The sequence below is a fragment of the Triplophysa dalaica genome, chromosome 22 (genome assembly GCF_015846415.1).
Source record: "Triplophysa dalaica isolate WHDGS20190420 chromosome 22, ASM1584641v1, whole genome shotgun sequence".
Classification (NCBI taxonomy): domain Eukaryota; kingdom Metazoa; phylum Chordata; class Actinopteri; order Cypriniformes; family Nemacheilidae; genus Triplophysa; species Triplophysa dalaica.
The window spans coordinates 8,318,550-8,332,653 of NC_079563.1; the positions used below are offsets into that span (position 1 = coordinate 8,318,550).

Consider the following 14,104-nt stretch of genomic DNA (forward strand, 5'->3'; position numbering starts at 1 on the left):
CATTGAAGAAGGAACTATATAACTTGAAGGTTATATTACAAGAAAGAAAATCAAGTACATATTCATATACAGCCCACACAACGAAACGATATCATCCAGTTTACGTCATCATCATCCCCAGCAGCAACCAATAAGCTCCAGCGGCTCGAGCACCTCTACACCCTCCGCGCCCCCATACCGACGAGCGTCATGAATGGCCAATGTTGATGACGTCAGTGCAGGGAGCGGTTGCGCCATTTTGAATGTTCAGAGGAGAGTAGGAGGCTACAGCAAAGGAAGGAGGATTATAGGAAGAAAGTCAGGAACTCTTAAGATTAGAGGGTGAACCAAAGAAATACCGAGAGGGCATGTCTCCAAGATCAGCGCTCATTCATTCTCAGACGTTTTGCTTGCTATAAAACAAACACGCCAAAGTTAGCAGTCCTTTTCTAAATATCTGCAGCACCAAGCCAAGGTAAGAGGCGGAAGTGACGCAACAAACCATTTATTTTCTTCAAAATATAGCAATTTCTAACGTATTAATAAGACTAATTTTCTAACAAAATGATAATTAAAATAGTGGCAATTATGATAATTGTGACAGGGGAATTGTGATTGTTTTGCATCTGCATTTATTTATCAATGTATATATTATAGCATATTTATTGTAAACATTGTATATTGTATCATGTACGTCTTATACGTACAATGAGGATATAGTCATAATCTATACTTTCACTGTGTGTCACAAAGTACATGTTAGTTGTGTATTCTATTATACATGCAACAATGCATTAGGGGCATTTGATAACAATAAGCCAAATAAAGATGTAAAACAATCTTGTGCATAGTTTCAAAATTGTGCGAAAACAGCCCAAACGTTTTGCACAAAAATAAATCTATTGTGTTCATGTGTATAATTTGTTGTATAGCATTTCTCGCTCCTCCGTACTAATTACAGATTTCCCCACAGTGTTTACGTCCAAGTGCTTTTATTTTGAAAACCCACATTTCCGGTTACTGTCTTGGAAACCGTGGTGCGGTCGCTGCCTTCACACTGCTTATCAAGCCCACTGTCCGACATCGCCACTCTCGCCATGGCAGGTAACAAGTTTATGAGTTTGTCAGCTGGGGATTCAATCAAACCCGTGTGTTTATATCATCTGTTCTTATTTACTACATTCCTTGCTCACTGTTAAGCAGCGATTGTAATAAAGTCACCCTCAGCGTTACTCATCCCTGACAGTAGCCTAGCCAGTTAGCTTCCTCGTTTACCTCCGGTTAACGTTAGCCCGAAAATAAGCCGATCTGCTTTAAAACGGGTTGGACTCGATTTGTCTGAGTTATGATGTTCGTATGGTCTGCTAGGAACTGTCCTGCTCCGTAATCTTGAATGTTGATTTAGTGGATGTTGTTTTAACGATAAGCTAACTTACATTCGTGTGGAAATGTGATTGACTTCTAAGCACTCATCGTTTGTTAGCGGAGATGTGTGCTGACATATGTATATGTTGGTCGTAGTAATGAATCGATGTTGAGTAAAAATGACGTTCTCTGTGGTATATGTACATATATATACCTCTATATATGTGCATTGGTGTTAAATAAATCCGTTTAACATCACGGCCTCTTTAAGTCACCTAGCGAACTTTAACCGGCTTCTGCAGAGTCATGTGCAGCTGAGGAAGCGCCGCGCGATGACTCTTGTGACTAAACCGCTGAAACCAACAAGATCCTCCGGAATAATGTCAAAGTCTTTTTTTACTGATTTATCCAAAGGCATATTATCTGACATTACAGATCTCAAAGAAAAGCCGTGACGTTTAAGGGTGGGACGATTAGTATGACTATGATTGGAAACATGTAATGTTACAGATACGCGACAAACTCTTTCACGCAGTGTCTGTGCTTTCAATAAATATATGTTATAAAATCATTTTATGTGGCTGTTGCATTTCATTTTCACACGTTTTGTTGTAAGAGAATAACTACTGAAGTCTCGCGTGATTTTACTCAAAGAACGGCAGTTGGTTCAATAAATGAATCACTGAAAAATTAAAAAAAATCTAGTTTTAGTTGATAATAGGGCTGTTGTTTTCTCATTCAGTGTCTTGTAAGCACTTGTCTGGTGAACGAACCCAACCAGTTTGGCACTGCTTGAAATGCCTCAGCCCGTTCTTTCCTCAAAAAATCATAATGCTCACACACACAATGGTAGCTCTTCTGTGCATAGACACTTTTGTGTGTTGTGTATGAAAATATATAACAGAAAATTAAAACATATTTTATGTAGATGATGAACGAGTGAAGTATCCTCGCATACTTCTGTATTTCCGCCTCTTTTTTTTGTTATTGCCACAATTTTTAAAGAACATAAATCCAATATTACGCAACATTTGAATTTGTTTGTTTTAATTGCAATCTGGGTTTTTTAAAATAAATGTATTTTATACTTCTAAGTGTTTTTTGTTGCTTGCTTGTTTTTGGTTAAGGAGCCGGAGGCGGGAGCAACGATGTGCAATGGTGCTTTTCGCAAGTGAAAGGGGCGATCGATGATGACGTAGCCGAAGGTGAGTTCATGGACCAACCTCATCCCTCTATATACCATTAAGGCATAAAGCACAAGATTCCTGTCTTAATGCTGCGTTTCGTTCTTGAATAACATGATTTAACTTAACATGATTTTAAGATTTTAAGACACCAAGGTGAAGGACACTATGAGTAAATGCTTTCTAAAAGTTTGTCATGTTTTTTAACATTGCTATACATTGGTGAAAGGATATTCTTGGTATGTTGGACTAGTTTCCTGTCAGTGTTGGTCAGATGCAGGATGTATTGTAAACTGATAGATGTCATGACTTCTGTTGCTGTATTAGGCTTTACGGCCCTTTATTTATCAAGCTTAATTCTTCTGCTGTCTTACAATTCTTTCTTTATCAGAGAACATCATGTCCTGAGCAGCAGAATGTCAGAATTCAAACAATAAGCTTATGTGAATGTTACAATCTCTGTATTGACAAGTATTTTATTGTAAGCTTCTTTATAAAAACCTAGTTATTGTCTACCTATTGGTTGCATAATAATGTTGCCGATACAAGTTTTGACATGAAATGTGTTCATTCATGAGACGCACTTTGTCAAGCCCACATTCGTTGTAGAGTATTACACAGATGTACACTGTGGGTTATATAGCTAATGGAAAGCTAACAGCTCAGTTTCTGTTTTTTTTAATATATATTTCAATGTATTTGCATCAATCTACATACCTTTATCAACTGTGGTTTAGGTATTTAAAACTTGTTTAAAACTGCGTGAACATTTTTGACTGATGCCACAACTCAAATCGAGCTACTTACTGTTTTAAAGTCATTAAAATATTCAGAATACATTAAAATGCATTGTAGTGCTAAGGTTTTTAGTAGTGAAACTCTGTTTCAAACGAAGAGCAGGTGGGAACTTTTTGGCGAAATAAAATTCAGACGTTAATGTGATTTTCATGATGCTATTAATGTTAAATAATGTTGAACAGATAAATATTCAATGTATTGTTGAGCAGTAGAGCAGATTTGTTGACCTTAAGTTTGTGCATTAATATATCATTGAAAATGCCCTAGCAAATCAAAAAAACAACCAGATCTTTGCCTAAAGGCTTTAATGTGCTTCAGCATTTATCTTATGCTATGTTTTAAAGCTTGTGAGCTTGTGGTCTCTTTTTTTCAAAGCCTTCTAGGTTGTTCCAATCACTTTTTCTTTACACACAAAAGTACTGACACGCAGGGAATCTCTCGCCCCTGAGTTGGCCCCTGGGGATGCAGGCTAACACAAAGGGGCCTTGCTTTAGTTTTTCTCCTGTGTCCTTCTGCTCTGCCGTTTAACAAAGGGTTACATTTGAATGAGTCCGTCCATGCTCGCTGTGAGTCCAGCTGCCCATCTATGACTGATGCAGGAATAGTGAGACAGCTGCTGTCTCAGAAACGTGTAGTGTGTCAGGAATCTAGGTTACAGATGTGTGTGTGTGGGGGTGCCTTTATATTTAAAGATTCTTAAGATGAGAATGTCAGTGATGAGCCTGTCAAGACAAAAGTGAAACTGACTTCCTGATTCTAAATATGTTCAAAGCAAGTTTAAGGTGGCGTATGCATTGACATAACAAGTTAACGGTTAATATTATTAGATTTTTAAAAAGATCACATTTTATTTCATGTTTTCAATCAGGTTTTGTTCGATTTAAAGGCAGTAACACCAAGCCAACATTCAAGCACTCTTGGACTGTTTTTGAGCCTCCATCAGCTTAGTTTTCTTAATTGTTGGCACCCCTCAGTGACATTTTGGCAACATGCTTTTTTATTGGTGCTAGTCCTTTGATTTCGATTTGGTGTGTCTTGGCCTTCACTGCTAATTTGGGGCAAGCCCCGAATTACTAAGGTGTGCCTGCCAGAGGGTCATGTTGCTGTATTTTCACGAAACTATTGACATGAAACTTGGTGTGTGTCAACACTGGCACATCTTGTCTGCCTCACCACCTAGTGGTCAAAAGTAAAAAATTATATTATTGTGCTCAAAGTGCCTTTTCCAGTTTTTAAACTCTGATTATCTGACATTTCCAAAATATTACTCTGTGGGGCATTGTCGGGCTTGACCCCTGATTTCTTCTTGCAGCTATGTTGTTTAGTTTTTATTTGTTGAAGTTAAAAATAGTATTGGTAAAGTTATAGTTTATCAACAACCAAAAAGTTTTTTTTATCATTGATTCACCCTCTTGTTGCTCAAAACCTGTATATGACCGTTTATTCTGATAATAAAAAAATTGTCATACACTTTCTTGAAGATGGATCATGTAAAATCATGTAAAAGGATATGTAACGATTGTTGTGTATGTTGGTTTCTCTCCTCCCAACAGCCGACATCATCTCTACTGTGGAGTTCAACCACTCAGGGGAGCTGCTAGCCACAGGGGACAAAGGTGGTCGGGTTGTCATCTTCCAGCAAGAGACAGAGGTACAGCGTCTAAACATTCGACAGCCCCGTTGCCTCTCCGGCATTAAATCGATGTTGTTTTGATGTGTGACCGACTATGATTTCCTTTGTGTTTTTCCAGAACAAGAGTCAGCCTCAGTACCGTAGTGAATACAATGTTTACAGCACATTTCAGAGCCATGAGCCTGAATTTGACTACCTGAAGAGCTTGGAAATCGAAGAAAAGATTAACAAGATCCGTTGGCTACCGCAAAAGAACGCTGCACAGTTTTTGTTGTCCACAAATGGTTAGTGCATCATTGGGGCATCTTGTCTTGAGACCCATTTTATTTTGCTAAAGAAAATGATGAATAAATTATTTCATTATCATTAGTTATTAAAGTCTATTTGATCTCTGTACATACCAAAGCTTAAGAGTGGCTGCCTATATAAGTTCAATACACAATCCTGTTGAATTAGGCTTTGTGTATTCATCAAATCAGTTTTTCCCCTACGATTCACTCAATCCGTGTCCATGCTGTCTTGAAATATGAGTTTGCGATTGTTACGCAACCGGTGTGTATTTATAAAGACTCTTTTGAATTGACTGAACGCCGAGTCTCTATTTACCAGCACACTGAAGAAAGATATCTGTGGGGAGAGATGTTATGAAAATGTAGCCGTGGGAAACATTATGCATATGTTAAAGCTGTTTCCCAAGTGACATACTATGCACTTAAACTATGCACTATGCACTCAGCCATGTAGTGTATGAGTTTTAGAAAAGGTAGTATCGTCCTAAATGGATTTCTCAACGGAAGTATATAGGTTTCCCAGATAAGCGCAAACGCACGGCACAATGCGTGTGAATAAAAGTATTTTTTTTCGTTGTACATTTATTGCAGTTGTCATCTGTTTTGCCAAGCAATACTTTATTTATCATCAGATTAAAGATTATCACTCTGCTCGAGAGTTTTGCTCGAGCAACGTCTGATAGCCCCGCCTCCCTTCCCCTATGTAAGCGATACTCTGACTGTTGAGTGTGTGAAGTGTCCACTGTTCCACACTTCATATTCACTTCAAAAAGTGCATCATTCGGGTACCTAAAGTGCACTTCTTTTTTGGTAATTTCATAAACGCACTGATCACACTATTTATGCTACAAAATGGCGTAGAATATTTCATAAGTGCGCGATGTGGGACGCACCTAAACTAACTATGCAAAGGTTTGCAAGTCAGGGTAGTTATTGCTAGTAGAAGGATGTTGGGTTTTACTGCATAGAAATGACTCGCCGTGTGCAGTTCGTGTCCGGCATCTTTTAGAGCTGGGACGGCTCCATCTATCACTTTCAGACAATCTCCAAATCCAGCGTTATATCCACTGTTTATATATCAATCCTCACCGAAATGCAGTGAACAAACACCACTGAACTTCACGAACGCAGGGCTCTCTCTCTTACTCCACCTGCTTGACGCGTGGGTATGATCTTTCTTAAAGTGATTAACTCTTTCACCGCCATTGAAGAGTTATCTCGTCATTTAAAACAAAACGCTAACCCGCCAAAGACGAGTTATTACGGCAATCAGTGTTTGTACTGTTGTACAGCAGGTGGCGCTGTTACCATCCTTTGGGAAAACGTATAGAATCGCAGAACCTACAAAGTATATTTCCTAGCAGTTTTTAATGATTGTTCTGAGTGGAATCTGGGTGGAATCTTTGACAAAAAACGTTAATTATCTCAGCTTTTTAATCTAAGTGATGCATTTTTGAAGAAACCTACCCACATCGACGGAGTGATAAAAAAGGACAAATGAAGATAGAAGAATACGGTTTCTTTTGTTTAAAAACTGAGACTCTGTTCTTTCATTGGACATATTGTTTGTCCATATATTCCTTACAGAAAATGTACTGTGAGCCATTCAATTTTTGGTGAAAATGTAAAAAGGTGCTGGCATAGGCTGGCAACTTTTTATAAAAAGGCTGGCGGGGAAAGAGATGTAAAATGCTTTTTTCGACAGGCAAATGACACCACACTGCATCTGTATTATAAACTGCAAATAAACTCTCGCTCATGTTAAAATCATGAAATGCGCACCGTTCTCTTGATCTCACAGATTAATCCTTTTGGAATAATGCCCAAAACACAAACATTTTGTAATGGTTTTAATGCAAAAACTAAATAGTTTTTAAATGTGTATCATCTTTTCAAAAGTGGTCAAATGCTAAAGTTTGCCTGAATTTAATCATTGCATAGGTGAAAAGTGGGAGGACCATTTACACCCGGTTGTTAATCAACAACATCGTCGTCTAATAGTTTTTATGAAAATGGTTGGAGGAAAAGGAGTTAGAACCATGGCTGAGGGCCGTCACTAGGAACAACCATGAGGCGTACAGCTCTGTAGCTGTGTCCCAAAAAACAACGAGGACTTGTTCTTCAAAGCACGCAGCCTCAAAAGTTCAAGAACCGAACTGAAATGAGATGGTCTATCCTCTGCGATGAGAGCCTCTTCACTGTAGACATTGTCCGATGTCAATTTGGTAGACATCGTCCAACCCTATTCATAATACCGGTAGGACTTCTGATGATTCAGCTGTGGATGTCCGGTTGGATTAGTGCGTGGGTGGGTATATGCAACGTTTGGGGCGTACATCCCGACTGTAACATCACAGTCGGTGTTCTGTTGGGATTTGCCTCTTCTTATGTGGTCTTTTACATGCACAAGATTTACATAAGAAGAAGAAAACAATAGTGTTTGAGGCTCACAATATGTCATTTCAATCTACAGACCTCTTATTATTTATCTGTACCTAGATAAAAACAGTATTCCATTCTATGGCACCTTTAACAAAACGTTATCACAAAATAAATATCAATGTGGTCTTAAAATGTATGTAAAGAGTCTTAAAAAATGTCTTGGTAAAAAAGTATTAAATTTAGCTCCATGATTTCTGTATATACCCTGAAAAGAGCAGCAAGTGGATTTCTACAGCAAGCCTGACGTTCAGATCTGAAGCTTGTGTACAGACCAAACTTCCCTGACATTTACAAGTCAAGTGAAAGTATCATGTGCACTAATATGAAACAACAGAAAAATGTGTTGAGTTTGATTGTGACCGCCTATAACTTTACAACAGCGTCAATATATTTATTAGCCCAATGCAGCTTTACACTTTATCACAGCAAGCTTACAAATGCAGCACCTCAGTGACACAGCAGCCAATTTGAGAAGCAATTTTTATTTGTTCTGTTTCTTTCATGTTTTTTTAAATGGAGAACAAGTACAAAAATATCCTGTTAAAGGAATGAGCCATTGGTTGCAATGCGCAACCTCACCACTAGATGTAGCTAAATTTCATAAACCGGACCTTTAAGAAGCTGTTGTGTGCTTTTGGTTGCAGATAAAACTATAAAGTTGTGGAAGATTAGTGAACGTGACAAGAGACCAGAGGGATACAATCTTAAAGAAGAGGATGGCCGATACAGAGATGCTTCTACTATCACAACTCTACGGGTACGTACACTCGCTACCTACTGCTATAGCCTCTTAAGCTACATTCACACCGCCAGCGCTTTTTAGCTGTACTGTCATGTTTTGAACCTTTAGGAAGTCATTGACATTATACCATATTATAGTTAATAATAAGTATTATACACAAAGTATTATTGTTGGCATTAGTAGCACAAATCAATTTGATGTTAATCAACTATTATGATCTCAATTTTTTGGCAGGTGCCAGTATTCAGGCCTATGGATCTCATGGTGGAGGCCAGTCCACGCAGGGTCTTCGCTAATGCCCACACCTACCACATCAATTCCATCTCGGTCAACAGCGACAACGAGACTTATCTGTCGGCAGACGACCTGCGCATCAATCTGTGGAATCAAGAGATCACAGACCGCAGCTTCAGTATCCTACAATGCACAAGAAGACAGACAAGAAAACCCTAAATGATGTTTGATTGGTATCGAGTAATCTTGTGTATGCAGTGTTGTATTTCTTTAACTCTGTGCCAGACATCGTGGATATAAAGCCAGCCAACATGGAGGAGCTGACGGAGGTGATCACAGCCGCCGAGTTCCACCCCCACCAATGCAACACATTCGTCTACAGCAGCAGTAAAGGAACCATCCGTCTGTGTGACATGCGAGCATCAGCACTTTGTGACAAGCACTCTAAATGCAAGTATCAGACCAGAAACTTTTCATGCAGAGCGATTTGACAAAACCCACTGATGTCGTTTCCTTATAGCTGAAAGGTGATTGCTCTTCTTGTTAACCCTTGTAGTGTTTGAAGAGCCAGAAGACCCCAGCAATCGCTCTTTCTTTTCTGAGATCATCTCCTCAATCTCGGATGTAAAGTTCAGTCACAATGGCCGCTACATGATGACCCGAGACTACCTGTCCGTCAAAATCTGGGACATCAACATGGAGAATCGTCCCGTTGAGACATACCAAGTGAGATTTTCAGATTAACTAAATATTAGAAATAAATAGAATTGATACATCTTGTTTCAATATTCACTAGTTTATTAGCTGTTTTTATATCAGATTCATTACTTTAAGACGACATTTGTTTTAAATAACAATTATTGACAGGTTTAGTTATTTTTCATCATTGGTTTAGAAATGTATTGGTTTAAACTAAAGTTCTTGACCAATAACAGTGTGCCTGTAACCAGGCATTGATTCTAAATGCAAGTATGAGTATAAATAGATTTTTAAGATACTAAATATAGCTACAGCCATCAGAGGGCGCTAAATGCACTGTATTACCGGACAGTCTTGAGATGGAAATAAAAAGGAAGTCAGCATTTTTTGTCCAACAGCAAAAATTAAAAAGATCTCTCTTTAATCTGTAGTATCACACCTTGATTGTTTTAATTGACCATCATGGGAGAGATGAGAGAATCACTTCTACACTTGAGGTTTTTATTGGTATTCTGAGGTCATGACCTTCTCTTGTTGCTTCCGCAGGTTCACGAGTACCTCAGGAGTAAGTTGTGCTCGCTATATGAGAACGACTGCATCTTTGACAAATTTGAATGCTGCTGGAATGGGAATGACAGGTAAAATAATCCAAATAAATCTATACATTTTCATTTAAATAATGGAATAACAGTTTTACAAACACTTTGATCCTCATCATCGAAAACAATACTATCTGCCCATGATTCGATACAATACATAATGGGTTTGTGATGATATAAAATTGGAATTAGAATTGACAACATTCAAGGTTTATTTGAACGTATGATATATGAATTATTAAAAATTTAGTAGGTAAATTCCGGGAAACTCTCTCTCGGATCACATGCTGGAATTAAAAGCTCTCAAAAGAATTAAACACATCATTGCACACAGTTATATTATTTCATGATACAGAGCGCCACAATGTGTTTTTGTTTCCTGTCCGAAACTTTTGTATGGGTTCTTTTTTATTTGAAGCTCGTTGTACAGTGTCTCTAAATTTTCAAAACACCTCTCATACTGCTTGTTACGGATGCAAAAACAATCTGGAAATCAAACTCATTCAGACTTTTTTATGACGGACGAAAATATTGGAGGCAGTTTGTAAATGTGATTGACACAACGTGAGGTTGTATTTCTTTTTTAACCCGATTAAATTTCATATGCAAATTTCAGACTCCATGTGCAACGGCCTTTATTCTGAACAGTTTCTGCATGGTCTCCTGTATCTGTGTTGTTAAATGTTGTTCGTTCCACACTTTAATTATATTAATCACATGTAGTTTTAATTTGTTGGATGTGAAATGCTCGAATTGCTGTCAGATAATATTTGCTGTATTATCTCACAAAAATGAGGATGTGACTAGTTTTCCCATCTCTGTCTTTAGAAGCTAAAGTTCTACAATCTTACTACCACTGTCAAAGTTTGTCTAAAATAGCTATTCACAGCAGTGATTATATGGTTGTGTGTTTGTGCAAGAGAAATGCTAGAGTCTCATGCGAGCTATAAATGTAGCAGTGGACTGTTGCACCAACCCCTGAGTGCTGTGGCACTCCTGCATGGGCACAGACTGACTTCTCTTGAGAGAACCCTGTTATCACTCTGAAACAGACAGAATGAATGTGGTTATGGCATGTAAAAGATTAGGGTTACATGTCATGAAAACGTGAGTTTTTACAGATTGCTAAATTCTGACAAAGTGACGCGCAGTGTGTTTATTACATTTTATGGGTCAAGTGTCTTGACCAGTGGTGGTAGTCTATGAATTGCTGCATGTGGTGTTTGATAGGATAGCAAACTGCACATTATTAGTCAGGTTTAAGAAAACAATTACAACTGTCTTTAAATAATATGAATGCATATAGAGTGGGGATTTAATAGCAATTTGTTACTGCTTTCAGGATGATGACCGATGTTAAATCTTGTTGCACACTGAAATTCACCCTCAAAGCATTTATTTTTCACTTCTGTAAAAGCGATCTTTAAACTTCCTTAAAGCTGAAGTGCAACGCTAAAGAGAATAAGTCTATATTAACTCGTAACCTGCGAGTCTCTTAACACATTAATTCTGTTTTTTTGCTTTTGTTAGCGTGGTGATGACTGGATCCTACAACAACTTCTTCCGAATGTTGGACCGCACCCAGCGGCGGGACGTCACCTTGGAGGCCTCGCGTGAGAGCTGCAAGCCCCGGCAGGTCCTGAAGCCGCGCAGGGTGTGCGCAGGTGGCAAGCGGAAGAAGGATGAGATCAGTGTGGACAGCCTGGACTTCAACAAGAAGATCCTACACACCGCCTGGCACCCGCAGGACAATATCATCGCCGTGGCAACCACCAACAACCTCTACATCTTTCAGGAGAAAGTGAACTAATGCTGTCGTCCCGGGGAAGGAAACCTCCAAACCTCAGTCTATGTGAAAAAGATGAACTAGCGAAAATCATTTCTGTGACGACCACCACCATCATCACATACCAACCTTGGCCTACTCCAGGACGGGATGAACTGGTGAAGCTGGCTAGTGGCTGCCAATACTGAGTAAACTGGTTCAATCTGGTCTGGAGAGAGTGCGACCTGGCTTTGGCCTCTGTGGCACCGTAATACGCGCCTTGCTCTGGTGACGTGCCAACCTCTGTCTGTACCCTCCATCCTTTTTTCCTTTTACCTATAAGTTTGAGCCCGGGGACGAAATGGGCGGCAAGTTCCAATCAGATTTCAACAATAGTTTACTTTTTTGTTTGTTTGTTTTATTTGTTTGTTTTGTTTTTTGGCTTTGGTTTATTCAAGGTGTCTGTATAAAAACTAATCTGAACTTATGTGGATGTGTCCCTGTGTTCTTTAACGCCCAATATGTCTTTTGTGCCATTGTAACCGTTTTTGAATTTTATCAGAGAAACTGCCAAGTTGTTTAGTTTTAATTCTGTTTCAAGAATAAGTGTTTTTTATAGTTTTTTTTTTAGTTAACTACACATTCTACACATTTCATACTGTTCACTACAGTCTATACAGCTAGAAATGGTTTTGGCTGTGTCAAAGTGCAGGGCCGTATTTCTTACACCCTTGCATACACAGACCCTCTCGGTGCCCCAGCGCTTTTTTGTTAGCACAAACAGGCCTGTGGCGAAAATTGTCACTTGCTTTGTTTGCTGTTGTAGTCTAATGTCTGCACTTGTTGAAGCACATACACCCCGGTTGGACTGCTCGCTCATGTACGAGTCATACGGCCTTACAGGATTTCTTTTTCCGATGTGATCCATGCCCACTTTGTCTACTCTCTCTATCTCTCTACAAACTGAGAAAGATTATAGAGATTATGATAATGAAATGGTATTTATAAACTGAACAAACAAATCAGAGTTGTGTTCTTTCTTTTACATTTACAAACCCTGCCTAGTGACAAACTGAAAAAAGTAAAAAAAAACATAAATGCTGTTTGTGACGAACAAAAGTAAATAATCTTGGTGGGAGAATATAAAATACTTGATAGGTGTTTGAAATATAAAATACATGTTGTTTATTCCTCTTTTTTGCAGATAGACATTCATTCAGTTGCTTGCTTCGGGTGATTAGTGTTAAATTGGAAGAAACTGAAACAGTCTTTTTCTCACATGTGCTTCCAAAAGTTCAAAGATTTACCAATATATGCTCATGAATGACTAGTAGGTCCTAGAAAGAAAATTCTTGTTTTTTTTCTGTTTCTATGTCTGAGACACTCGATAAAAGGCTAATTGTGGCGAATCGGCCAGACATACAAACACAATGCTTCTGCGTTGCAATATTTGCCATGAGTCATCTGCGCCCACTATTTGAAAGTAAAGGTACTTGCATGTTTTTGGAGCTAGTGCCACCTAGTAAAAAAAAAAAGTGTTTACAAAGCATTAACATATATTTTTAGTTTGCTTATTTTCACATCCCGTAAACGGAAGTTTCACCCAAAAATAAAAATTCTGTCATTTCAGATTGTTACAAACCTGTATACATGTATTTGTTCTGTTGAACAGAAAGGAAGGTATTTGGAAGAATGTCAGTAACTGAATATACAATTGCAGTAAATGGAGGATGAGATCTATTTAGTGAATGACATTCTTCCAAATTCCTTCCTTTGTTTTCAACATAACAAATTAATGTATACAGGTATGGAAAAATCTGATGGTGAGTAAACGATGACAGCATTTTAATTTTTTGGTTGAACTGCCCCGTTTGAGTCATGTCTGGTACGGTGATACCAAATTGGCCCATGATACTTACTGGCCAAACATTTATTTTGAACTCCTAGAGTTTAGGTCCGTTTTGCAAGAAAGTTTGTGTGTACAATAAGGACACTGGCAAAAGTTACAAAAAGCTGTTCGATAGACCAAGCATGTTAACAATACAGATATCAAGATGCTAAAGTTATTTTTTGCCGTATGTTTTCAAAGGTTGCATTTACATTTAGTCCTTTAGCAGACGCTTTTATCCAAAGCGACTTACAGGTGGGGTAAGCGGTTGGTTGTATAACATGAAACGATGCATGAGTTATTGCCACCACAATGCACCACTTTTTTATGAGGGAACCTCCTAATGGTCCAAAGTTATTATTTATCACATGAACGATTTTAAAGGGATATTTCACCAATAATAAATAATCTGTCGTAATTTATACACCCTTATGCTGCGCAAAACACGTGTGTGACCCTTTGTTCGGTGGAACACAAAAAAAGATA

General features: G+C 38.4%; 1 protein-coding gene across 1 annotated transcript; it reads left to right on the forward strand.

Moving 5' to 3' along the window:
• The first annotated feature begins 230 nt into the window (after positions 1-230).
• ppp2r2ab (protein phosphatase 2, regulatory subunit B, alpha b) lies at positions 231-12,757 on the forward strand. The gene is made up of 11 exons (XM_056736757.1): positions 231-454; positions 953-1,083; positions 2,472-2,549; positions 4,880-4,977; positions 5,078-5,243; positions 8,336-8,448; positions 8,668-8,845; positions 8,953-9,117; positions 9,224-9,393; positions 9,913-10,004; positions 11,496-12,757. The coding sequence occupies exons 2-11, from the start codon at positions 1,077-1,079 to the stop codon at positions 11,773-11,775; spliced, it is 1,347 nt and encodes a 448-aa protein (XP_056592735.1). The 5' UTR covers positions 231-454; positions 953-1,076; the 3' UTR covers positions 11,776-12,757.
• Positions 12,758-14,104: the final 1,347 nt, after the last annotated feature.